General features: G+C 35.5%; 1 protein-coding gene across 1 annotated transcript in view; it reads left to right on the top strand.

Moving 5' to 3' along the window:
- LOC143257657 (1-phosphatidylinositol 4,5-bisphosphate phosphodiesterase epsilon-1-like) overlaps positions 1 to 27,811 on the top strand; it is a 92,096-nt gene that overhangs the window by 29,370 nt on the left and 34,915 nt on the right. Inside the window, exons 6-13 of the mRNA XM_076516700.1 lie at positions 10,706 to 10,849; positions 11,990 to 12,271; positions 13,561 to 13,710; positions 14,630 to 14,918; positions 23,591 to 23,847; positions 25,075 to 25,220; positions 25,999 to 26,251; positions 26,848 to 27,023. Coding sequence (XP_076372815.1) covers positions 10,706 to 10,849; positions 11,990 to 12,271; positions 13,561 to 13,710; positions 14,630 to 14,918; positions 23,591 to 23,847; positions 25,075 to 25,220; positions 25,999 to 26,251; positions 26,848 to 27,023 — 1,697 coding nt within the window. The remainder of the gene's footprint in view (positions 1 to 10,705; positions 10,850 to 11,989; positions 12,272 to 13,560; positions 13,711 to 14,629; positions 14,919 to 23,590; positions 23,848 to 25,074; positions 25,221 to 25,998; positions 26,252 to 26,847; positions 27,024 to 27,811) is intronic.

Below are 27,811 nucleotides of genomic sequence, written 5' to 3'. Positions count from 1 at the left end.
GGTGATGACTAGCTGCCTTCCCTCTAGTCTTACACTGCTAAATTAGGGACGGCTAGCACAGATAGCCCTCGAGTAGCTTTGTGCGAAATTTCCAAACAAACAAACAAACAATCATAGCGTGAAAACTTTGTTAAAGATACATCCATAGATTTAATTACGGTTGTAACGTGTGTATTTAGTGTTAAATGTATCCACGTATTTAAGATTCTAACGTGTGTATTTAGTATTAAATGCATTCACGTATGTAAGGTTCTAACGTGTGTATTTAGTGTTAAATGTATTCACGTATGTGAGATTCTAACGTGTGTATTTAGTGTTAAATGTATCCATGTATGTAAGGTTATAACGTGTGTATTTAGTGTTAAATATGTTCACGTATGTAAGGTTCTAACGTGTGTATTTAGTGTTAACTGCATTCACGTATATAAGGTTCTAACGTGTGTATTTATTCTTAAATGTATTCACTATGTAAGGTTCTAATGTGTGTATTTAGTGAGATGAGTATCATTCTCCAGTAGTTCAGCAGTATGTATGTGGACTTGTACCGCTAAAATCAGGGTTTCGGTACCCGTGGTGGGCAGAGCACAGATAGCCCACTGTGTAGTTTTGCCCTTAACAACAAACAAATAGACAGGAGTATCTATGTATGTAATGCTGTAATGTGTGCATTTAGTGTCATGAGTATTCACATATGCAAGGCTCTACATTTATATAGAACAAAGATCTCACTGGACACAGGGAAGAATACATAACATTGATGTACACCAATATCCGACCCAAGAACAACAAACCTATGCTGCTAACTAAAGAACATACAATGTTAGATATATTTATAACAGAAACATATATTCTTTGTAATTTCCAGTATTTAGGTTTTCTAACGTTGTTCAAAAAATATATATTGTTAATCGATTTGGCACCAAGTCAGAAGAAGACAAACCAATGTTATTTTGATATCTGTAGAATCTTCTATAAAACAAAACCACTTCATTATGCTTACAAATCGCTGCTCGTTAATCTACTGCTATGTTTCGATAACTCACCGAGAGTGGTCTAGTGGTTAACTTACCGGACTACGTACCTGAGGGCCCGAAGTTCCTGTCTCTTAGTAAACAATAAAATAAAAGATTACAGACTGCATCTTGAGGCCGTAGATGTACTTGTTATAAGTTTGGAGTTCAAATCTCGCTATAAGTAACCGAAGAGATGGCGTTAGATGCTGCCTGTCAGATACCTTCATCCTAGTCTGTTAGTTCAAGGAGAATTTCAATAGGTAACCTTCGAGTATTATAGACAAATGACTATCTGAAAACTTTATATGTAATTTGTTCCAGTTAAAAGTAACTGCTCGTTAATGGATTCAGTCTGGAAGTTCTACAACATAGATTTCACTAAACCTACTATTCTCGACGAAGAGGTAAACAACAACGTTATTAATTAAACTGACAGGTTCACGGACTTGGACTCCTCAGTTTCTATGGTTCTTCCATACAATTTTGTTTGTAAATTAAGACACACTAATTATCACAAATATGCAGCGTACTAGATCACCCTGGTACTGTCGTCTTCTTTATTTACTCTAAGGATGAAATATTTTGCACTTTTTCATCTTTGCCATCATGACGTCAACAGGATATCGGACTAATTTCATTATGACTACTAATACAACACGTCAGTCCTACTTCTTACTCTTACAAACGTTATGTTACCTGTCGGCCCTACCTTGCAGTTTACTAATGCAAGAAAGGCAAGTCATCGTTGACAGTCAACAAAATCAGGAGAGAGTGAAAATTTTCAGAAAACCAGTGTTAAAAGTAAGAAATTTACTAAAATCGGAATTATTAAAAACAAAAGTAGAACTGAGTTGTTCTGTATGCGTTCACTCTGAGCTTTTCACACCTGTACTCTCAGATTAGCGTGAGGAACCACAAGTTATACTATGCTATTTTCGTTCAGGAATTTAATACCATTTGACATTTAGCGAGTACTGTCTGTGGGTTTTGATATTATTCATTACTAGTCCAATAGTGTCTGTGTGTTTTATATTAGTGGTCACTAGTGTTGTAGGGTCTGTGTGTTTTTATATAAATGTATTTGTGAAGCCAGTTCATATGTGGTTGTTCATTACCACAGTAGTGTTATTGTGTTTTATGTGGTTGTTCATTACCGCATTAGTGTTATCGTGTTTTGATTTGATTGTTTTAAAACAGGATAATTCGTTTATCTTGAAAGCATATGCTCTTTCTGAAGTCAATGAGCCTGGTTCTGTATTAGTTCAAAAGTTAAATATCTTTAACTTATGACATAATTTTTAAACGTTTTTGGTTTGTATTCTGTGTGGGTTTGGTCCACTGAATCACAGATTACGTATAGTAAGTAAATCTACGCAAGTAATATCATCATGGTTTTCTGACATAAACAAGTAAGGTAGGGAAGGAGGATATCACTACCAAGAAGTTTAGGATTACGTTAGTGCATTTTGTGAAAGTTGAGTAGGGCACGTTGAATGGTCCTTTATGTATGTTTGTCTCTGTAGTTCTGAGTCAGGAATTCGCAGGTGCTTTAATCTGTTATTATTTCTTATTTAAGTCTTCAGCTCGAGATATTTTCACAACGTGACTTGTGTATCTGTTATTCTGGCCATCCAACACATACATTTATGGTTAGAGATAATTGGGCCAATACTGAAGATTTTAGTGGACATGATGACCTGAGGAGTAGGAAAGGCTTACGTTTATTTATTGGCTATTTATTTGATACCTGATAAAACAGACTATCTCTGCTTGTGCTCCATGGAAAGATTCACTCTACTTGTCCATAACTTTGCACTTTGTCAGTTAGCAATAAACATGTAGAAAAGTATTGGAAGCCAAAATACCTGTTTGTATTTCATAAACTTTATTCTCATTGGATCTGATTCTATCATTCACTCTCACCTTATTTACTGAGCATTTACAACATACCTATTCAATAGCGTAGTTCTAGACCTTTACAATGTAACTATTTACATATTTATGGCTATCCAGCTTTATCCTAGTAAATGACCGTTCAGTTTGTTTGAAGTATATTGCGGTGCCTACAATTCAGGGCTTCTGCGTCTCTTTAGCTTTAGGAAGGTTTCCAGTTTCCTTTCATCATTGAGTCAGTCATGGAACGACCAAGTATCGTATTTCACACTTTCCAGTTTGTAAGTGAATTTCACTCTCGCTGTTAGTCTATATTTATCTTGTTGTTAAAAAATAAGTAAAGGAATTAAAACGTAATTTTGTTCTGACTTGTAAAACAACAAATAAGGAAACTTTCTCAACAAATTAAAGCAATACTTTAATGCTTGTGTAAGTAATGTGATTTAATAGTTGGTTTTAATAAGTCACACAGTAATTTTAGATAATTGTTTGTTTGTTTGTTTTGAATTTCGCGCAAAGCTGCATGAGGGCTATCTGCGCTAGCCGTTCCACCAACCGCTAATTCTTGGGCTACTCTTTTACCAACAAATAGTGAGATTGACCGTCACATTATAACACCCCCACGGGTGAAAGGGCGAGCATGTGTTGTATACGGGGATTCGAACCCGCGACTTTCATATTAGGAGTCGAACGTCTTAGCCCACCTGGCCATGCCGGGCCTCAGTTGAGATAATTGGTAAGTATTTCAACTTACGACAAGGTTACTTGTTGCGATGTGAAAGCAGGGATAAGGACAATGTCTCATCTAGATATTTTCTATATGTAGTCTACCTTTTTATTTATTTAGTATTACTTTTTTGGAAGACATCTTGCAAGTTTGTTTATTTCAAAGTAAGAATATAATTAGGTAGGTAATATGATAATTAAAGTTTGCATTTTTTAAGATGAGAAATTACACAGTATTGCAAAAAATTCGGCATTTTGTTGCATAAAATTGGTGTTTAATTAGAAAGAAATGGTTTTATTTCAATAAAACAATTGTTAAACACATTTTTCAGACGACTACAAGAGACTAAAGTTTTTTAAAAAATGATTGGAAAATATAAAGACATGCTAAAAAACAAACAGTTTTGTCTAAACACAAAACAAAAATATGACGATTAAATTTCTGCAAAGAAAAGTTAGAACAATTATCTATAATTGATACATTGTTTAAAAAAAAATCTTTAATATTTATAAAAATTAGAGAAATTTTGGTGGTCGACGTAATTTGATTATGGCCCGGCATGGCCAGGTGGGTCAAGGCGTTCGACTCCCCGTCGAACTAAACATGTTCGCCCTTTCAGCTGTGGGGGCGTTATAATGTCACGATAAATCCCACTATTCGTTGGTAAAAGAGTAGCTCAAGAGTTGGCGGTGGGTGGTAATAACTAGCTGCCTTCCCTGTAGTCTTACACTGCTAAATTAGGAACAGATAGCCCTTGTGCAGCTTTGTGCGAAATTCAAAACAAACAAAAATATTATAATTATAATTTTTCACAAAGTATACATCTTATACTTTATCAAAGTAACACAAAAGTCTTGCAAAAATCTGTATTTATGAATAGACATGCAACATCAAAAGTTAGTTTGTTTTAAAGCGAGAGTCAGTGATCATGGAGGTGGGACGTTGTCTTGGATGCAGAGTGTGGTTGAAATAGTGTTATTATACACTCTGCTAAGTATGTAAAATCCTTAAAGACTAGATTAATAATGTAGTGTTTAAACATGTGATAGGACAGATATCAATATGTTATGAAGGTTGTTTAAACATGTGATAGGACAGATATCAATATGTTATGAAGGTTGTTTAAACATGTGATAGGACAGATATCGATATGTTATGAAGGTTGTTTAAACATGTGATAGGACAGATATCGATATGTTATGAAGGTTGTTTAAACATGTGATAGGACAGATATCAATATGTTATGAAGGTTGTTTAAACATGTGATAGGACAGATATCAATATGTTATGAAGGTTGTTTAAACATGTGATAGGACAGATATCGATATGTTATGAAGGTTGTTTAAACATGTGATAGGACAGATATCGATATGTTATGAAGGTTGTTTAAACATGTGATAGGACAGATATCCATATGTTATGAAGGTTGTTTAAACATGTCATAGGACAGATATCAATATGTTATGAAGGTTGTTTAAACATGTGATAGGACAGATATCAATATGTTATGAAGGTTGTTTAAACATGTGATAGGACAGATATCCATATGTTATGAAGGTTGTTTTAACATGCTTTAGGACAGATATCAATATGTTATGAAGGTTGTTTAAACATGTTTTAGGACAGATATCAATATGTTATGAAGGTTGTTTAAACATGTGATAGGACAGATATCAATATGTTATGAAGGTTGTTTAAACATGTGATAGGACAGATATCAATATGTTATGACGGTTGTTCAAATATGTGATAGGACAGATATTAATATGTTATGACGGTTGTTCAAATATGTGATAGGACAGATATCAATATGTTATGACGGTTGTTCAAATATGTGATAGGACAGATATTAATATGTTATGACGGTTGTTCAAATATGTGATAGGACAGATATTAATATGTTATGACGGTTGTTCAAATATGTGATAGGACAGATATTAATATGTTATGTTGGTTGTTTAAACATGTGATAGGACTGATATCAATATGTTGGTTGTTTAAACAAGTGATAGGACTGATATCAGTATGTTGGTTGTATAAATATGTGATGAGACTGATATCAGTATGTTTAAATAATACATAATTTAGTTAGCCACAAGTGCTTTTATTAATTGTTTCTTTACAGCCTATCCTAGGTTTTCTTCTTTATAAACACGGTGTTTTCATGTGACTTGTTTTTAGTTTTGCTTTTCCGCTTCCCTCTGTTAGCCTGTAGAATTTCTCAATAGACGTTTTCAAGTGACTTTCTGGAAGAAACCTGTCCAACTTTGAACTGGCTGCCACCTCCACGCGAAGTGCACTGTTTTTAGTAGTGTTTACTTAAGACAGTCGCCCTTTTCAGTAGTGTTGTAATCACATGGCTTATCTCAAGTTACTTGAATGCTGATCTACTTGCTGCTAGCTATCTCCAAAAATGCCATTACTTGGTTCTCTTTTTGGTTCTCTAGGTGTGACGAACAAATTAAACGAATATTTCTTGAACACTGATATTATAACACACAAATATCGTTAAAATCATATCTTACCATAGTAGTTATATCTGGATACAGACGTCTTGTTACAAAGTTTGACAGTTTCGTGTGTAATTTATTATCTATGCCACGAACATATTTTTATTCAACTACTTCACACTGTGCTATATGCCAGTTAGCAAGAAAAGTAAAATAAAAATTAATATCTGTATTTATCTTGCTACTGTTAATTTGTAATGTTACTTTCACGTAATGGTTTTGATAAAATAAATAAAGACAGCAAGTAGATTCAATATTCATCCTCCTTTAATGAATCATTAATTTTTCGAAAAAATACTTCATGAGAAATTCTGATTCTTTCTGTACAAAAGAATTAGAATGTTTACTTAAATCTTGCCAAATTTCGTGAAGATACATAAATCGTGTCTTGTCGTATACGATTTATAGACACAAAGGTATCAGGGCTTCACGATGCCTGTATCGTATCGCTGTTTCACTATACCTTTAGTTAACACATACGTAATTGGAGGGGCTTAACCAGCAAGTTTTATTTATCACATACAGAAATAAACTTGGTACAATGTATATATTTTTGGTCTCATCCATCGGACTAAAATAATAAATACAATTTTTTTTTCACATTGAGTATTAATTGTTTCATGTTTATTACCTGTTACAGTAATACTGAGATATTAAAATCAGTGTTAATATTACGGACTTATAGCACTAAAATCAGGGGTTCGATTTCCCTCTGTGGACAGAGCGCATATAGCCCATTGTGTGGCTTTGCGATAAAACAACTAGTGTAAAGTCAGTGAACTTGAATAAACCTGGGATACATTTAGGTCATTGATAGGCTATGTTCGATCTCTGAGACCGGACAATATAGGTGATCTGGCACAAGCAGAAGCCCCCTGATGGAGGTACACGAAGTTACTGTAACCCATGTAGAGGGAAAGTTGAAGATTATCAAGGATACGTTGATAATAACACTACTTAAGTTTTTACGTTCCTATATTACTGTCATTATCTTGGACTTCAATGAAATGTAGCGTTTGTCAATAAAGGTCTGAAACTGCCGTCCGAGGATTCGAGAGAAATGTTCTCGTATCATGTTAATTAAATAACCTTCATGTAGTAAGGAACCTACGAAGAGGCCACTAACAACTCTTAAGCCTAAAATCTATTATATAATTCATGGATCAAGAGAGAAACAGTGTTACATACAATTATCAAAATATTTGGTATAGAATATGTCTTAAGGAAGTCGTAGATATTTATCTTTATTGGAGACAAGTGTGGCATGGTCGTTTGTGTGTCGAGATGCGGGTCAAAGGATCATGGCTTTAAGACGTCATGCTGATCAATAGACCCTTCATATTTAACTGTTTAAGGCGTGTTATAAAAGTGAAAGTCAATCCCGTTATTCATAGTAAAGATTTAGGCAGCACCGTTATTTGTTTAATGGATGGCTATATCTGAACCCTTGGGATTTTGTCCGTTTGTTCACTGAGAAAAATGCTTTTCAGATTCCAAATTTTCGATTAATTTTGTAAGGAATTCGAACTGCGCTCTCTGCATTTGTAAATCACTAGTTCTTGCAACGCTTGGTATGAAGAAGAAACTTGTTTTTAGTATTATATAAAGAGAAAAAAGATTGATGGAATGGTTTATGAATATTAGGACTAATGAAGTGCTTTGTAAGTGTCCGCTGAATCTTTAGACTAATATTTAATACTAAGGAATGAAATATACTGTATTTAAAATGAGATAACAACAGAAACATTAAACTTCACACTAACGACAATTATCGTAGTAATACAAATTTTAAGCGCCTGAGTGTCTCGGCTATCGAAAAGTATGCTGTTGTAGTAACACCAAACGAAGAGAATGACGTTACAGACCGAAATATAAGTAGTAGTATAAACTAATAATTGCTATAATAATACTAATTGTTGAGACTAGATTATAAATTAGTATTGTAGATAGATAACAGGTTATTATTGAACTTAATTATCACAATAATTGTAATGTTTTTAAATATGTTGACTTTGATATAATTAACCAACTGGAAATGTATTTTTAAGAATATTTAGTATTTTAAGTTAAATATTTAATTATTTTTGCTAGGATAGGTTGAATTGGAGTTTTCAACCTGAATGACACCTATACGTGTTGGTGGACTTGGTTAAGTAGTTCAAGGGCGTAAGCACACTCCACCACAAGCGCTCTGCTCAAGTCTTTAAGTTGAATAATGGTTTTAACTGTCATTTTAATAACACAGTCATGGTAAAAACTGCCGAGCATGTTCAGCAAAGGTCCGGCATAGTCAGGTGCTTGAGGCACTCGACTCGTAATCTGAGGGTCGTGGGTTCGAATCTCCGTCACACCAAACATGCTCCCCCTTTCAACCGTGAGGACGTTATAATGTAATGGTCAATCCCACTATTCGTTGGTAAAAAGAGCAGCCCAAGAGTTGACGGTCTTCCCTCTAGTCTTACACTAAAAAAGTAGGGACAGCTAGCGCAGATAGTCCTTGTGTAGCTTTGCGGAAAATTCCAAATAAACCACAATGTTCAGAGGAACCTTGTCTCGAACTCTGGACCCTTGATACACAGCCTGATACGCTAACCACCGGGTGAAGAGAATTTGATGCTTTAATGCATTACAGTCCCGTTCTTTAAATATCTGTTACAATCGGATCTGTCTGAGAGACCGAGCTCTAAAACTACAGGGTTTAATTCCTGCCATAATTTCAAACGTGCTTGACTTCTGTTATGCGTTCTTGTTTAGTGCACCGAACAAAGCTAAGCCTTGAATGTAAGCAAATTATTCAATATATTTTAAAAACAGAGCTAACTCAATGTCTTCAGGCCTGTTAATGGTTATGATTGCAATATTGAGTTAGAGTTAAAATCTTTTGGCCTGGTGAGGACTGTGATCCACGAAGCTGGGTTAAGCAGAATTAACTAAATATCAACAGGTTACGAACTGTAGCTTATAGAGCCACCCATGCTTATTCAATTAAATCTTGATACGTTCCTTGTACCCTCTATTTTTAACAGGAACGTAATTAATATCAGAACTGAACTACCTAACAGATTTTGTCTCTGGTTTGCTTGTTTGTGTGAAATTCAGCTATACTATGGGCTAGCTGCGCTCTGCCCACCCCTGGTAGTGAAATTTGGTTTTAGCGTTATAATCCTCCCAGTGTCGCAATGGTATGTCCGTAGACTAACACTGCTCGAAATCGTGTTTCGATACTTCTAATTAGCAGAACACAGGTAGCTCATTGCTCAGCTTTGTGCTCAGTTTCACACAAGCAAACACTTCTAGCGTTATATGTCCGCAGACACACCACTGTGCAACTTGAGGTTTGTCTCAATGGACACAAACAGTACTAATTTTAAGATATCAAAAATAAGAGTAAAAGAAATGTTTGGTTTGAATTTTGCGCAAAACTACATAAGGGCTATCTGACGTACTTAGAGGAAAGCAGCTAGTCATCACTACCCACTGCCAACTCTTGGGCTACTCTTTTTATCAACGAATAGTGGGATTGACCATCATATTATAACGCCCCCATGGCATGTTTGGCGTGACGGAATTCGAACCTGCGACCTTCAGCTTACAAATTGAGCGCTATAATCACCTGATTATGCTGGGCCCCAAAGAAAAGTCATTATCCAACAACTAATGTTATATTATGACTGTATTTAGAGCTCTGAATTTATAATGCGCTGTTCATAATATTCTCCCTGAATTACATAACTAAGATTTTAAAATGACTTATTAACGCGAGTAATGTAACTGAAACACGTGGGGTGGTGGATATAGTTTGTTAGTAATTTTCGCACAGCTACACGAGGACTATCTGCACTAGCCATCCCTAATTTAGCAGTGAAAAATACTACAGGGAAGGCAGCTAGTCATCTCCACCCACAACCAACCCCAGGGTCACTCTTTTTCCAACGAATAACAGTATTGACCGTCAAATTATTACGCCCCAAAGGCTGAAAGGGCGAGCATGTTTCGTGGGGCAGGAATTCTAACCCGCAATTCTCAGATTGCGAGTCGAGGGTACTAACTACATGGCACCCTCAAATCGGGTTTTGATACCTGCATTGAGCAGAGCACTGAAGTTCCATTGTGTATCTTTGTGTTTAACAACAAACACAAACAAACAAATATTTGTTATGGTAACATTGGTTATATTCCGATAAACTGAGCGAAACGTTTTTCATTTTAACTCCGCATCAGTATTCCTGATATAAATGTGTATTTGGATAATTGTGTTTCGACTTAAAATATATAAAAAAACGTCTTTCAGGCCCGTGTTCACTCAATGCTTTCTTGGATAATTATGTTTCGACTTAAAATATACAAAAACTTCTTTTAGGCCCGTGTTCACTCAATGTTTTCTTGGTGGGAGTAACTGGTTCATTGAAAATATTGAATTACAGACTGAGTTCTGTAATCAGTATGTGATAGTTAGATGTAAAAACGCCAGTGTGTGCGTAGAAACAAAAGACGTTGCATTCTAACATAAAAAACAAACATTATACAAGAACCTTACATCTACGTTTGAATTTGTTTTTCAGCTTCAACAAGTGGTTCTAAATGGCGACTTGCCATGCTCAAAAGAAGAAGCAGCAGTATTGGCAGGAATCCAGCTTCGAATAGAAGAAACGTGGCCGTCTGAAGAGAGTGCAAAGATACTGAAACCACTGAATGAAGATGGTAAGGTATGTATTTCAACCGATTGGCCAATATTCTGGTTGTAGGTTTTACTGTGGTTCTAATACTTGTGTGTTAAGTAAAAGCCAGACCAATATTCTGCATTACTTATGTTCTTAATTAACTTTTGTTGTAGGTATGAACTGCTTTAACTTCTGGAGTAAGTGGTTGAAACATTATGTGATGAACTATAAAGAACTGTTATGCATGTAGCTCATTAGTTTACATATGTGACTTGTAATGTCTCATGACCTGAATATATTATTTTCTAGGTTCCTGTCTACTCCTGTCAAAGCCTACCCTTAAATTACGCGTATCAATGAAAGCCATCAATACTTCAGTCACGAGTCAAATATAAACAAATTAAAATTGACATTACAGTGTCGATTATTTTTTCACCATTATTTTCTATTTAATTAATTATAGAACGGGAGATAGGAATCAAATAATCGTCTTTTCATTTCTCATATACCTTTATTTGACTTTTTAAAGTTTCTTAGAAAACCTATAGATAGTAATTGTGACAATTAAAAGTAAGAACTGAATGACTAATTAAAGTTTTATTAAAGTGTAGACACGGTTGTATGTTGTTTGTTTATGTTTCATTATTATAATGTTGTGGAATGTAAATTGAGGAGTGGTCTGTTTCAACTTAACATTTGATTCAAGCGTAGAAGTTCACTGTACTGACATATCTTACTGCAGTGTTATTTGTCCCCTTCTTCAAGGTTGCATTACTCTGCTGGTACTAGTGTTCAGTTGCCATCATATATTACCTTACATCTTTACTCTTATGTTTAAAGAAACGTGTATACTACGACTTCCTATCATAGACTTATGTCTAGAAAGTTTTATGTATCAAATAATATTATTTGATTTAGCTCAAATAACAAGTGTACTTTGTATATCGTATATATATGGTAATCCAGGATGATTTGTTTTTTTTTGGAAAGAATTACATTTCGTGATGTATTTTGTAATATAGATTTTTTTTTGGAACGGATTACATTTCTTTCGTAGTGTATTTTGTAATTTAGGATTTTTGTGTGGAAATAATTCCACTTCTTGGTGTATTTTGTAATCTAGGATATTTTCTTTTTTTTTTTTTTTGGAAAGGATTACATTTCGTGGTGTATTTTGTAATCTAGGATGGTTTTCCGAAATCTCTAACCCAAATGTCTACAAGACGAATGTGTGCTGTAACAAGAATGGAGTCAGAGGATCAAGGAGACCAACATAATAACAGGGGACGACTTGTCTTTCACCCTCAAACTAGTCTTACTCTCCTTAAGATTCCCAAGAACAGCTCCATCTTGAGGCAACTTCTAAGTATAAATGGCAATAAAACAATGACTACGAGCGCCATCAACCTCCACGACTGTGTTCCTCCACTGTATTACTCCACAAAAAATATGGTAAAATCAATAAAGGTACGGATCAGTTTCTTTTGTATTTAGATATTGATGTATGTTCACTTTGCTGATGATTGTACGCCATTTCTTTTCAAGAATGGGTTAGTAGCAATAGATATTAGGCTTAATTCGCCTCATAGTTTCCACAGCTAATATTTTATCACAGATGGCTTTACGAAAAGGACCAGCATGGTCAAGTGGTTAGGGCGCTTGATTCGTAATCTGAGGTTTTCACCAAACATGCTCGCCCTTTCAACAGTGGGGGAATTATTATGTGACTGTCAATCCCACCATTCGTTGTTAAAAAAGTACCCCAAGAGTTGGCGATGGTTGGTGATGACTAGCTGCTTACCCTCTAGTCTTACAATGCTAAATTAGGGACACCTAGCGCAGATAGCCCTCGTGTAGCTTTGTGAACTTCAAATTAAGCCAAACCAGTGCTCCGAACCCTCAGATTGTCTGCTAGGCCACCAGGTTCATGATAAAGCAATAATGTTGTGTTGTTATTTTGTTCACTTTTGTTGTCTTACTCACAGGCGTGAGTCCTACCTGACTGGTCACACCAAATTCATAGGCCCCAAAACTAATTTTCATCCACGTGTTTGGTTTGGCCTGGTGGTAAGGGAGCTTGATTCGCAATTTAAGGTTCGCGGTCTAAAATTCCCATACCTCCAAACATGCCCTTTAAAGGTCAAGTCTCACTAATTGATTAGATTAGCCAAAGGCTGGTGGTGAGTGCAATTGACAAGCTGTATTTCCTTTAATATATTAATTCAAAATTAGGACGGTCAACACAGATAGCCTTTGCGTAGCTTTATAAGAATATCAGAAGCATGTTTTACCAATTGACAGTTACACATTTTAATTAGCACATCTTAGTTTCATATTCTAAAAAAAAAGAGTAAGTTTTGACCAGTAGATAAATATTCGGTGGAAGATATATATTTTTTTAATTTTCTCTTAACTTGTGCATCATTATGTCCAATATGTCACATCGCTAGAGACTTTTTTTTTAGCACAAACACAACACAATATTCGACCACAGGATAGGTGTTCAGACTTTTTATGTGTAATTTTCATAATAATTCTAACGTAGTTGACAACGTATACAGTTATGTTTAAATGAAATATAACATTTTAATTAAACTTTTCACATCGGTTGTACTGTGTAGTGAGTTGTATTTTCCCGTTCTCGGAGTTTTTCATATCGTAATTTACTAATTATTTAGGTTTTTTGCTAGTGACTTAGCTGTCAGTTACAGAATGTTAAATCAAAACGTCAACGTATGCATATTTCTGTTTACCAGGAACAGAAAAGACGACTATTTCATTCTCCTCTCTACGAAAGTGAATTACAGTTAAAGAAGCTGTACATTCAGACATGTAAGCGTTTACCATGTTATGGATGTCAGATGTTTCATGTGAAAGAACTACTGCGGGGGAAAACCAAGAAAAAGGTAATAAGTTGGCTAAACACATTCAGTTCCTTTAGTAATGCAGGACTAACTAGTCAAGCATTCATTCAGCTCACGTGTAAATAGACTGTACGGTTCCTTCTGTAATGTAGGACTAACTAGTCAAACATGCACTCAATTCACATTGTAAATAGCGTGTACAGTTCCTTCTGTAATGTAGGACTAACTAGTCAAACATGTACTCAGTTCACATTATAAATAGCGTGTACAGTTCCTCTTGTAACCTAGGAGTAGCTAGTCAAGTACGTACTCAGTTCACATAATAAGTAGAGTCTACAGCTCCTTCTGTAAGGTAGGAGTAACTACTCAAGTATGTACACAGTTCAAGTTATAAATAGTGTGTACAGTTCCTTCTGTAACCTAGGACTAACTAATTCAGCATGTACTCATTTCACCTTATAAAAAGTGTAGAGTTTCTTCTGGAACTTTATAGATAGAGTTTACGGTTCTTTCTGAAACGTAGGACTAACTAGTCAAGTATGTACTCAGTTCCCGTTATAAATAGTGTGTACAGTTCCTTCTGTAACCTAGGACTAACTAATTCAGCATGTACTCATTTCACCTTATAAAAAATGTAGTTTCTTCTGTAATGTGTATAAACATTATACTTACTGAGTAATCTTTGCAGTAACAATGAATTGTGATAATGTTTGTTTGTTTTTTATATTACATTCACTATGACAAACAGTAATATGAATTAATTAAGTTCATATTTTGATCTTATATCATATTAACAATAAAACAAACAAACTAGTCCATTATTATAATAATCACTGGCGCACATGGATTCTGGGTTCTAACCTGCTAAAATTGTGTAAAAGAACATAACTTGAGTGTATAAGACACTTGATTAACATGTTTTGAGTAAACTAAAACAGTGTCCTATCTTTCCACTTCCTAGGCTACTAGACTGTTGGGGATAGGATTCGAACGTATAGTGTTGCTTGACAGCAAAACACTTCTACCTGCCAAGTCTCAGCTGACATCGGAACTTCAGCAGTGGAGAACAGGGGGAGGGCGATCACATGACAGATTAGTGCTCGAATTCCGTGCAACCAAATGGTCATTTATCACTCCATCCCAGGGTTCCTTACGGTCAATTAGTGCCACACTGTGGGAGATCATGCAAGATATAGACTCGTACTTCTTGGACGAGACTCTAATCACAACTAGAGAAGAATTAGAATTGGGTAAGTTGTCTTATCTGACGTGTTACTATCTTAGACTAAGGTAAGTACTCTCAGATGATGTGTTACTATCTTAGACTTGGGTAAGTAGTCTTATATGATGTGTTACTATCTTAGATATGGGTAAGTAGTCTCATCTCATCTCATCTGATGTGTTCCTTGGTGTGGATTCCTGTACGTGATGAGGAGACCTCCCTGGGAAGGTTTTGTTCTTTCAGTTTACCTCTTCTTGGATCTAAACATTCACCCACGTGTTTGTCTTGTGTGGCGACCCATGAAGGGGAAGAGAGGATCCTGATGGTTGAAGGATCTAACCATTTTGGCCTTAATTTCATGTAGATGGGCGGCCTTGGGGTGACCTCTAGGGTTAATCGCCTGGTCTACTTGGGCAAGGGTCAAGCAAGTACCAGTGTTGAATATTCTCAACAGATATTGTGGACGTTGCATCTGATGTTGGTGTTTGGGTATAGTGCTCACGAAACCCTGGCGTTGCTGCAGTATCCTTGTTTGGCATTGTAGTGCTTACCCTTGTAGGGCTCCATGGTGGGTGGGGTTAATGGGTACTGAAATATTTTTTTTATTATGGATCCTCCAAATAAAAACTTAAATAAAATATTGGAAAACAGTCTATAGGTAAACGAACATGTCTTGAAGATTCTGAGCAGCAATCTACAACATCTGTAACACCTGTTGTACCTCATTTTTTTATCCTACATTATCTTTCAGACAAACATTTAGGGCAAATGTCTCCCTTCTTCATTCAAAAGGGACTAGAGGGACTTGCTGGGTCTCCAAAGTCAGTAAAGAACCTTTGATCTGGTAATATATTGTTGGAAACATCCACATCTCAACACAGTGAACTCCTTTTGCATTCAAAGGCAATTGGGGATATACCTATTGAGGTTACACCTCATGTTACTTTCAATTCATCACGATGTGTTATTGTTGAGAGGGGTTTGAAGAACATCCCAGAGCCGGAGATTCTCGCTGGTTTCTCCACCTAAGGAGTTTTTGCAGTGAGGCGTATCTCCACTCGCAAAGATGAAATTATGGTGCCGACCAATATCCTCATTCTGACATTTACATTACCATGTCCACCTGCCAACATCAAGGCAAGTTATCTTAACTGCGGGGTATGGTTGTACATTCCAAACTCTCTCCGATGTATCCAGTGTCAGCGGTTTGGTCACTCAAAGACGTCATGTCGTGGTTCCTTGACGTGTGCTTGTTGCAGTGGCAAGGACCATGATGCCTATGAGTGTAAAACGGACCCTCATTGTGTCAAATGCAATGACTCTCACCTGTCCTACTTTCATTCTTGCCCTAAATGGTTGGAAGAAAAAGAGGTGAAGCGTTTGAAGATGATTCAAAACGTTACTTATCCTGAGGCTCGCAAGTTGCTGTCTACCACTTCATCTTGGACGTAAGCTGCTGCACTTCGTTCCACCACTACAGTGTGAGTGGTAGAAAGAACAAACAGTGATGGTACAACCCAAAGAAATACGGATGGCTACGGCCTCCAAGGGTGTGTCAAGTGGCAAAGACAGGGTGGGTACATGCTGATCAACCAGCAGGCTACCTCTCCATGCACTCGTCCATCACACAGCCTGTCATTTCTGTACAAAAAAAAACTGTTGAAAGGTGACTGTATCAGCAGGTTTCAGAAATGTTTCCTGTAAGAAAAGACATACAGGATGGAAGGAAGCAATCAGTGCTTTGATGTCATCCAGATTAGAATGTAAACCACGATAGTTCCTTTATATCAAGGTGGCCATTTTTATTTATGTGTAGGCAAATTGAGTGGAGAGCCCTTCTGTTTTATGACCACATCTTTTTTTCTTTATTGTCTAGATAGTCTAGTTGTTTTGCGTTATAAAACACCAAACCAACCAACAAACCAATCATCTGATGTGTGTTACAGACTTAGATCTGTTAAAGTGGTCTCAAGTGATGTGTTACTATCTTATACTGGGGAACGTTATCTCACTTGATGTGTGTTACTATTTTTGACTTGAATAACTAGTTTCAAACGATATGTTACTATCTTTGACTTGGATAAGTCTCAAATGATATGTTATTATCTTAAAGTTAGGTAAGTAGTGTCATATAATGTATTACAATTTAGATTTGGGTAAGGAGTTTGAAATGATGTGTTTCTATCTTAGACTTGGATAAGTAGTTTGAAATGATGTGTTTCTATCTTAGACTTGGATAAGTAGTTTGAAATGATGTGTTTCTATCTTAGACTTGGATAAGTAGTCTCAAATGATATATTACTATTTTTAACCTTGATAGGTAGTCTCAAATGATATCTTATTATCTTGGACTTGGATAACTAGCCTCAAACGATATGTTACTATCTTATATCTAGCCTCAACGATGTGAGGCTATCCCTTAAGTAATGTCCAATTTTAGGTTCAGAAAAAGAGAAAGGATTCAAACGCTTTTAATGTCATTTAGTCAATAATATCTGTTCCATTTTTATTAATTACTTCCTGACAACGATTCACAAGTTTCTGAATGCCACTTCCATAAAATTCTTGGTGTTTAGAGGAAAAGAATGTAGAGAGGGTAGTTTTGACACCTTTACGTGTTCCAAGCTCTTTTCCATCACGATAATTCTGCAAGCTTCAGAATAGATGATAATCAGATGGGGCAAGGTCTGGAGAATAAGGAGAATGTGGAAGTTTTTCCCAGTCTAGTTCTTCAGTCTTTGCAGATGTGATTATTGCTGTATTGGGCTGTGCATTATCCTGGTGCAACACAACACCTTTATGATTGATCAAAGCAGGCCTCTTTTCTTTCAGTGCAACATTCAAGTGCTCTAACTGTTGACAATAGAGAAGTCTGATGTAATCGTTACATTGAGTGGCAGAAATTCAAAGTGGATCACATCAACAATATCCCACTAAATGCTTAACAAGACTTTCCTTGGGTGGAAGTCCATTTTGGGCTGTGCTTTAGCCAGTTTACCTGTACTGAGCCATTGTCTGTGACATTTAACATTTTTATAATATACTCTTCAAAAAAAGAAACGCAAAAGGCAAAATTTGAGACAAATTGTTAACAAGTTTATTCCGGGTAGTTCTGTATGACATGTGTGAAACTTTGCACATTCACTGCTGAACATCCAAAGTCTGCAAAGGCGAAGTCTACGCTCACTAGGTGAAGTTTAACGTCACTCAACGTCAATAACGAGTATGCCTCCTGGAGCATCAATAACTGCTTGGCATCTCCTGCCCATGGAAGCGATGAGATGACGAATCACATCCTGTGGAATGGCTGTCCACTCAGCCTGCAAAGCTGCTTCAAGCTGAGGTAGAGTCTGCAGTTGAGGTTGTCGCCGCCGCAGACGTCGGTCCAACTCGTCCCAAAGATGTTCGATGGGGTTTAAATCTGGTGATCTGGAGGGCCAGGGAAGAACGTTGATGTTGTGGTGTCTCGTCTCAAGAAGACAGTGGTGAGTCGGGCTGTGTGAGGACGGGCGTTGTCATGTTGAAAAACGTCATTGACGTTCACCATGATGGGTTGCACATGGGGCCTAAGAATCTCGCCGACGTATCATTGAGCCGTAAGATTCCCTCGAATGTGCAAAAGGTCTGTTCTGGCACTGTAGGCGATGGCAGCCCACATCATGACGCTGCCACCACCAAATCTGTCAACATCCTGCACACAGTTTGCTGCAAAACTTTCATCTCGGAGACGGTAAACACGGGTCCTTCCATCCTGCCTACGAAGCATAAAACGTGATTCATCGCTGAACCAAACATGCCTCCATCGTCGATGAGACCATACCCGATGTGCCCGAGTCCACTGCAGCCGTGCTTGACGATGTTGCTGGGTGAGGATGACGCCTCTGACTAGACGTAGAGGTCGGATTCCTGCATCTCGTAGACGGTTGCGTACGGTCTGATCGGAAATCCTACGCAGCCCTGGTATGGTTGAGGCAGTATACGTTGCAGTGGAGGTCCTATTTCGAAGGTGACCTAACCGGATATAGCGATCTTGTGCGGGTGTGGCCACACGAGGTCTGCCAGATCGTGGACGGTCACTAGTTGATCCATGTTGTTGGTGACGATTCCATAGCCTTGTGATGGTGCTTGGGTGGACATTCACAGCTTTGGCAACATCTGATCGAGATTCGTCTGCTTCCAAGCGACCAATGGCGTTGTTGCGTTGTGCTTCAGTCAGTCTTGGCGTAACTGTATTGCGTGTCGGTGGCTTAACACTGAGCTATGGAAACCGAGAACCCGTCACTTTTATAGGGATTTTGCACATGTTGCACTTGCAGAACATGCAGATCTCTCAAACAACTTTATTGGACACGAATGCGTTTTGGCGAAAAATCCGATGTTTTCCTCCGTTTTCAAAGTGCACAACTTTCATTGTCATTTTGGTCTGACAATCAGTGCCTTAACACGTGTAACATCACATACTCTGAGCTTGTAACGTTATTATATATATTTCTCTTTAAAATGAAAAAAATCCCTTTTGCGTTTCTTGTTTTGAAGAGTATATATCCATTTTTTCATCTCCAGTCGCCCGGCATGGCCAAGCGCGTTAAGGCGTGCGACTCGTAATCTGAGGGTCTCGGGTTAGCATCCGCATCGCGCCAAAGATGCTCGCCCTCCCAGCCGTGGGGGCGTTATAATGTGATGGTCAATCCCACTATTCGTTGGTAAAAGATTAGCCCAAGAGTTGGCGGTGGGTGGTGATGACTAGCTGCCTTCCCTCTAGTCTTACACTGCTAAATTAGGGACGGCTAGCACAGATAGCCCTCGAGTAGCTTTGTGCGAAATTCCAAAAACAAACAAACAAACATCTCCAGTCACTAATCTGTCCAAAAAAGATTACGTTCACGAGAGTGCAGGGAAGTGCAAATGTCCACTCTTGTTCTAAGGTTGGCTTCTGTCAATTTATGGGGACCTATTTTCCAAATTATGACACCTTTCCAAGCTGTTGCAGATGACGGTGAACTGTTGAATTAAGCTTATATGCTAGTTCTTCAAATGCTACAGCACAATCTTCATCAAGGGCAGCCAGGAGCAAGTCATCATTAAACTCAACAGGACGACCTGAACGTGGTCCATCACTTAAGCTGTAGTCACCTGATCTGAACTTCTGAAACCACCTTTGACATTTTCTTTCATCGAGAGACTCTGCATCATAAACACCTTGAATGTTTTGTGTAGTTTCTGCTGCACTATTGCCTTTTTTAAATCTTAAAGCATTATATGCCTGATGTACTTCTCAGACACATCCATCTTCATAAGGGTTTATTTGATTAATGACATGAAAAAGTGGAGTTGGGTTAGTTTCTTTTATTTGTCTGAACATTTCTATACGCGTCCTACTACGAATTTTAGTCTTTAAAGCCTTCTACAAAGACAGAAATGATGATGCACTTTCTGTATTAAATTTTCAGACATTACTTATTGGATGACCTGATACTTCAGTGACCAATCTCATCTGATGTGTGTTACTATGTTCCACTTGGATAAGTAGTCTCGAATGACATGTTAATATCTTAGGCTCAGCTACGTAGTCTTAAATGATGTGTTACTAAATTCGACTTGGAAAAGTAGTCTCAGATGATGTGTCACTATCTCTCTCTTGAGTAAGTAGTCTCAAATAATGTATTATTATTTGATACTGGAAAGTAGTCTTATCTAATGTGTGTTACTATCATAGACTTGAATGAGCAGTCTTAAATGATATGTTACAATCTTAAGCTTGGGTAAGTAGTCTCACCTGATGTTTGATTACTATCTTAGACTTGGGTAAGTAGTCTCGAATGATGTGTTGCTTTATTAGGCTAAGGTAAGTAAATGATGTATTATTGTATTATTATTATTATATGCAATGATCTATTACTATTTTACACTTTGGTAAGTAATCTCATCTGATGTGTTTCTATTTTATCCTTGTGGAAGTGGTTTCTGATGATGTGTTACTATTTCTGATTTGGATAAGTAGTCTTAAATGATGAGTTATTATCTTAGCTTGGGTAAGTTTTCTGAGATAATTTGTTGCTATTTTAGACTTGGGTAAGTAGTCTCCTCTGATGTTTTACTTGTTTCGACTTGGGAAAGTAGTATCAGATGATTTGTTACTATCTTACACTTCTCTAAGTTGTCACAGATGGTATGTTACTATCTTGGACTTGGGTAGCTACCCTCAAACGATGTGTTACTATCTTCGACTTGGATAAGTAGTCTCAAATGTTGTGTTACTATCTTAGACTTTGGTAAGTGGTTTCAAATGGCATGTTACTATCTTAGACCTTGGTAAATAGATTCATCTCATGTGTTGCTATATTAGACTAGGGTAAGTAGTCTCAGATGACGTGTTACTATCTTACACTTGAATAAGTTGTCTCAAATTATGCATTATTATTTTAGACTGGTAAGTTGTTTCTTCTGATGTGTGTTGCTATCTTTGACTTGGATAAATAGTCTCAAATGATATGTTATTATCTTAAACTTGGGTAAGTAATCTCATATGATAAGTTACTTCCTTAGACTTTGGTAACTGGTCTCAAATTATGTGTTGCTATTTTAGACCTTTGTAAATAGTGTCATGTAATATGTTGCTATATTAGACAAGGGTAAATAATCTCAGATTATGTGTTACTAGTGAGACTTTGGTAAGTAGTCTCAAATGATGTTTTACTATCTTACACTTGAGTAAGTAGTTTCAGATGATGATGTATTATTGTCTTAGACTTGGCTAAGTAATGTCAAATGATGTGTTAATATATTCATCTTGAGAAAGTAGTCCAAGATGATGTGTTACCATGTTACACTTGGGTTAGTATCCTTAAATTATGTATTATTATTTTAGACTGGTAAGAAGTGTCATCTGATGTGTGTTCCTATTTTTGAGTTGAATAACTAGTTTCAGATGACGTGTTATTATCTTAGATTTGGGTAAGTAGTCTCAGATGATGTGTTACTATCTTCAACTTGGATGAGTAGTTTCAAGTGATGTGTTGCTCTCTCAAACTGCTGAGTAGTCTTATATAATGTGTTACATCTTCAGACTTGGGTAAATAGTTTGAAATGATATGTTACTATCTTCAACTTGGATGAGTTGTCTCAAATGATGTGCTACTAACTTTAACATGAGAAAGTAATCTCAAATGATTTTTTACTACCATACATTTTGGTAAATAGTCTGAAATGATGCATTATTATTTTAGGTTTATGTAAGTAGTATCATATGATGTGTTACTATCTTTGACTTGTGTAAGTAGTCTCAAATGATGTGTTAATCTCTCAGAGTTTGGTAAGTAGTCTCGAACGAGGTGTTACTATATTAGACTTGGCTAAGTAGTTTCAAATGATGCATTACTATCTTAGACTTGGGTAACTAGCCACAAGTGATGTTACTATGGTACATTTGTTGAGTAGTTTTCATCTGATGTTTGTTACTATATTAGTTTTGTGTAAGTAGTTTCATCTGTTGTATGTTACTATCTTAGACTTGGATTAGTAGTCTCAAATGACCTGTCTTACTATCTTTGACTTGGGTAAATAGTCTCCAACTGAAGTGTTTGTTTTTTACATTTTGATAAGTAAAACCAGCAGATGTGTTGCTGTTTTAAACTTGAATGAATAGGCTTTGACTAATATGTTAGTTTTTTAGACTTGGGGAAGTAGTATCCAACAGATGTGTTAATGGTTTAGACTTTGAGAAGTAAACTCACTGATCTATTACTATTTTAGTCTTATGGGAATACTCTCCCATAAATGTGTTACTGCTTTGAAAATAGTCTCCAACTGATGTATTGCTGTTTAAGACCTGGGTGAATACACTCCAAGTGATATATTATTATTTTAGACTTGAGTGAATAATTTAAAACTTATATGCCACTATTGTAGACATGGGTGAATAACTTTCTTTTGATGTGTTACCATTTTAGAATTTGTGGAATAATCTCAAACTAATGTGTTACTGTGTCAGACATAGAGAAGTAAACTCAACTGATGTGCTACTACTTTAGACTTAAATAAACAGTCTTCAATTGAGTGTTACTATTTTAGACTTGAGTAAATAGTCCCCAACTGATATATTACTGTTTGAGATTCATGACGATTATCTGCAACTGATATGTCACTGTTTTAGGCTTTGGAAAATAATCTCCAACTGATGTATCACTTTGTTCCTAAGTGTTGACTAGTATGTTACAGTTTTTAAAAAAAATTCTCAGATATATGTGCTAAAATATAATTGTAAAGACAAGACAGTTTCTTGAGGCTAACATCAAAACACAGTGATTGCATTAGTTAATATACAGGGTAGACTTCTAATGCAAGAGAAACTTTGTATCTCAGAATGGCTGGTATGGATATTAACACTTTTATTTATATGAAGAGAACAACATTTCGACCTTCCTAAGTCATCTTTTTCGTAACCTGAAGATGACCTAGGAAGGTTGAAAAGTTGTTCTCTCCTTATCAATAAAAGTGTTAGTACCCAAACCAACCATTCTGAGACACATTTCTATTTTAAGTGGGTTTCTTCTCATCAAGAGAAACTTTACATATTATTGCAATCCTTCCTAAATTGTCTCTCCTAACACTGCTAATTAATAAGATTAAATAAGAAATGATGAACTAAATGCATGGTGTGGTGATGATAGTTTACCAATAAGTTACTAATTCCTCTTTCAGCTAATCGGAGAAGTTTAATGTTGCATCATGGTCCACAAAGTAGCACCGTTTATAAAGAGGAACTTGACAGACTTCAGAATTTGCTACATTTTCCTGAAGAAGTGGCATTACGGTTGACAGAGGTTGAATACAATCTCTTCTACCAAGTACGTCCAGTTCATTACATTAGACACGTTACTGTTGATCTTAGGCATCGTCCACCTTCATCATCTGTACAGGAATGCACAGTACAGACTCTCACAAAACGATATAATGAGGTGGGTTATCACAACAATTGTTTGTGAAGAAAATAGATCAGTGTTAGAAGTGTCAAAGTTAAAAGAGTCATTAATTTAATTGCTGATAATCATATTACCAAATCAACAAATATCAGATTTGAGTTAATGGATGTTAAAGTGTGGATGTTAAAGTAGGTAGTATTAGGATATCAAGAATGTGCAAATAGCATGTAAACAAGAGGAAAACCCTCAATAGCCTTGGCTCTTAAAACTCTTTTAGACAGGATTTGAGTAAATTGATATGAGACTATTTTCCTTTTAATTAGTATATTTTTGTGCACAAGCAATACCAAGCATAGGGCATATGTATACCCAATTTAATTGTATTACTTATCAGGATCCCTATTAATATACTCTCAAATTGAAATCCTTCAAGGGAAGATTACAGTGAATTGAACTACAAGGTCTTAGATGTGATTTGATAGATTATTTGAAAGGTTTTTGACCTCTGGAGTCCAAAACTTGAAATAGAACTCAAATTGGTAAAAAAATGACACAACTGTGAGGTAGAGGTTTTTACTTGAAAAAGTCAGAGTGACTCTTTGAGCTGATATGCCACAGCTAAACATGTAGCTTACTTAGTTCATGTTAAAAATACATGCACTTAACTAAAACAGTATTAAAATATTTTGTTTGTTTCAAGTTAAGTACAAAGCAGCACAATGGAGTATTCATACAATAATTCTTGGTATTTATCAGTATTATTCATACTTTAATTGATGGTGTTTATTGGTATTATTCATACTTTAACTGATGGTGTTTATTAGTATTATTCATCATTTAATTGATGGTGTTTATCAGTATTATTCATACTGTAATTGATAGTGTTTATAACTATTATTCTTACTGTAATAAATAGTGTTTATCAGTGTTATTCATTCTTTAATTGACAGTATTTACTGTTATTATATATACATTAATTGAGGTTGTTTATCTGTAATATTCATACTTTATCATTATTATGCTACAACAACAGTTTGTGTAATATAAATTGATGCTGTTTTTAAAAGGGATGTTACTAAACAATAACATGCATAACACTAACTAATGTTTTGTTTTAAAAGGAACACTTCTGGGCAACAAGTTCCATAACTTCTGTTGATTTCTTTAAGTGAATTACACCTAGACAAGAGTTTGTATGGCATTAAGTAATTAATATTTTCTAGACAATAATTTTCATAACATTAATTAATGTTCCTTCTAAAGGTTAGCTCCTGGGTGACACACATCATTGTTTCACAACCAACACATGAGGACAGAAAGGCTGTTTTATCTTGCATTTTTCGGGTAGCTGTGTGCTGTTGGAATTTTGGAAACTTTAATACAGCAGTGGAGATTTTGTCAGGTTTAAAGTAATTATTTCTAAAATATTTAATTTATAATACAAAATGTATTAACTTATAAATCATGTAGACTTTATAAGATAATCTTTTATGTTTGCTCTTTTTAGAGAACGTGTAAAGTTTAACAAAACAAACTTGAAATGAAGTTGAGTTTCATTCTTTTAAAACTTATAAGTATTTATTAAATAAAAAAAATTAAAAACACTCTAAAATGAACTTAGTTCCAAACTGTGTTTTGATCTGTTGAAACTGTTAAGTAATTGCTAAACAAAATGAAGTCATTTCTACCTTAGGCTTTCCTCTGGAAAAACTTGTTGTTAAGTTTCTGCTAGGACTATTGTATTTAGTTAAGTCTTTCATGAACTTAGTATAGCCTAATGTTACGAATCTTTGTGTTATCTTTTGCTGTTTTTGTTTTTACAATCATTGTATAAGTTACACCATTTAGTATGCTTGATTGTAACCTGTTAAAAGCCTATAGTATATATATGGTGTAATTATCTGGATGTATAGATCCTATTTGATATAATTCTTCTCTAAGTGTATAGATCTAGTATAGTGTAGTTCTTTCGTGTGACTGTTTATGTCTTATATGTTTTAATTACACAATATTATATATATGTATGTATCCAGAAAATGTTAAGTGTGCAAAAATTAAGTTAAACCAAAATCATTTAGAAAACAGCTGATAATTATCATTATGCTTACTGAATTGTTTTTTCAATTTTGAGAAAAGCAGCAGTATTTCTGAATTTGGTAAATTAAAAAGTATCTATTTTCATGACAGGTCTGATAAGTTAAAACCTTTTTGGTTATCACTCTCTGGAAAGGAAAGACTACCCTTTCTGGATTTCCTCAGCTCGGCCCTTCTAACACCTGGACCCACCAAGGAATACAAAGAAGCTATTGAACGAGCACTGGATATTCCACATTCCAAGGTGATACCTTTCTTTGGAACATTCTTGAGAGATCTGAAAACCATTTTAAATGGCATGCCGAGTTTGTTGGTTCTACCTAACAATGATACTCAGGAACCGGAGGTAAATTTATGTTAATCATATTTTTTTCATTGATTAGATATCAGTTTGAAGAGAATATGAACTTGTTACTGATACTCTTACAAAAGTTTTAGTGTATTAGGCAAGCTGTGCTACTGTTGCAAGTGTATTAAATATTGGGATATTTTTATGAATTACCCAAGCTGTGGCTACCTTTGGACGTGCATTTAGTATTGTTATATTTGTCATGAATTACACAAGCTGTGAATAAACATTGCATGTGTACTCAGCATTGTTATATTTGTGATGGATTACCCAAGCTGAGGGTGTCATTGCATATATATTAAGTACTGTTATATTTATGTTGAATACATAAAATGTGGCTACTGTAGCATGTTTATTAAGTATTGCTATACTTTAGAATTATGATTGATATTGAAGAAATAAGAATTAATGTTTGTAATATGAATATAAATGTATTATTTGTTTTAGTTAATGTTATCATTTCTTAGTTTCTTTTTCAATCCTTTTATTTTTTAATAGCTTTTGTATTTCAAGAGTAAAGTTAGTTGAGAAGATAAATTTATTGTTTCTTGATGTTACTATAAAACAAAAACATTTTGTTGATTTTTTTTTAGTTGGTGGCACAGTTCCAGGGTGAGGACCACTTTATGAGCCGTGTAGGTGTTGGTGGAATAATAAATATGAAAAAAATAGAGCAAGTTCGCCAAGTGTTAGATGACATTCGAGCTTTCCACCAGCATGCTGAACGCAGACACAAGGAATTACTGCCTACTTCAACATCAGAGCCTAGGTAATTAAAATACTATTAAAACCTGTAAACATTGTTTATTGGCTAATTTATATTTGTAATTAAAAAATAATAATTTGATAACTGTAATGCACAAATGAATAGGGTGTAATATGTTTTCCACCTGTTATTATTTAAAAGAAAACTTTAACTACCTATTTCTTATCCAGTATTTTGCCCTGATCATAAATAATTCATCCACAACATTCAGTCTTTTTGTTATGATAATTGAGTAAGCAAGTACAACTATCTAAATTATTTATGAAATAAAGACTTCTTCACCATGTGATTGAGCCAGTGACAAGTGTATAACAGAATCAGCAAGGTAAATTCAAAGCTAAAATATTTTCTAAACAAAATGTGGTTGCTTCAGATGATTATGTGTATTTTTGTGGTATCTTATTGTTATTCTGTCAGTTACACAGGGTGTCCGAAAAGTGTGTAATCATAACCACTTCCATGAATTTTACAGACTGTGTTCCACATGCTGTTCTGGTAATTTGAAACAAGTTTGATTAAGATGTTTCAGTGTTGGGTAATAATAGTTTAAAATAGGTAAACCCATTTAATTGTTTGGTAATAATAGTTAAAGACAAATTAACCTGCCTCAATGTTGAGTAATAATGTCTTAACTCTTAAAGAGTGGGAATTTTGTAGGTAGCCACACTGATTGATGATATCTGTTGTTTAAGGGTTAAGACAGACAGCATGCTTCAGTGTTGTGTAAAGAGGTATTAAAAGAGCTAGATTTGTTTCAGTGTTGTGTTATAACAGCTAAAGGTGGCTAGATC

The sequence above is a fragment of the Tachypleus tridentatus genome, chromosome 7 (assembly GCF_004210375.1).
Source record: "Tachypleus tridentatus isolate NWPU-2018 chromosome 7, ASM421037v1, whole genome shotgun sequence".
NCBI classification, from domain to species: Eukaryota; Metazoa; Arthropoda; class Merostomata; order Xiphosura; family Limulidae; genus Tachypleus; species Tachypleus tridentatus.
The sequence above is the reverse complement of the archived record's forward strand: the minus strand, read 5'-3'. Positions and strand labels throughout refer to the sequence as shown.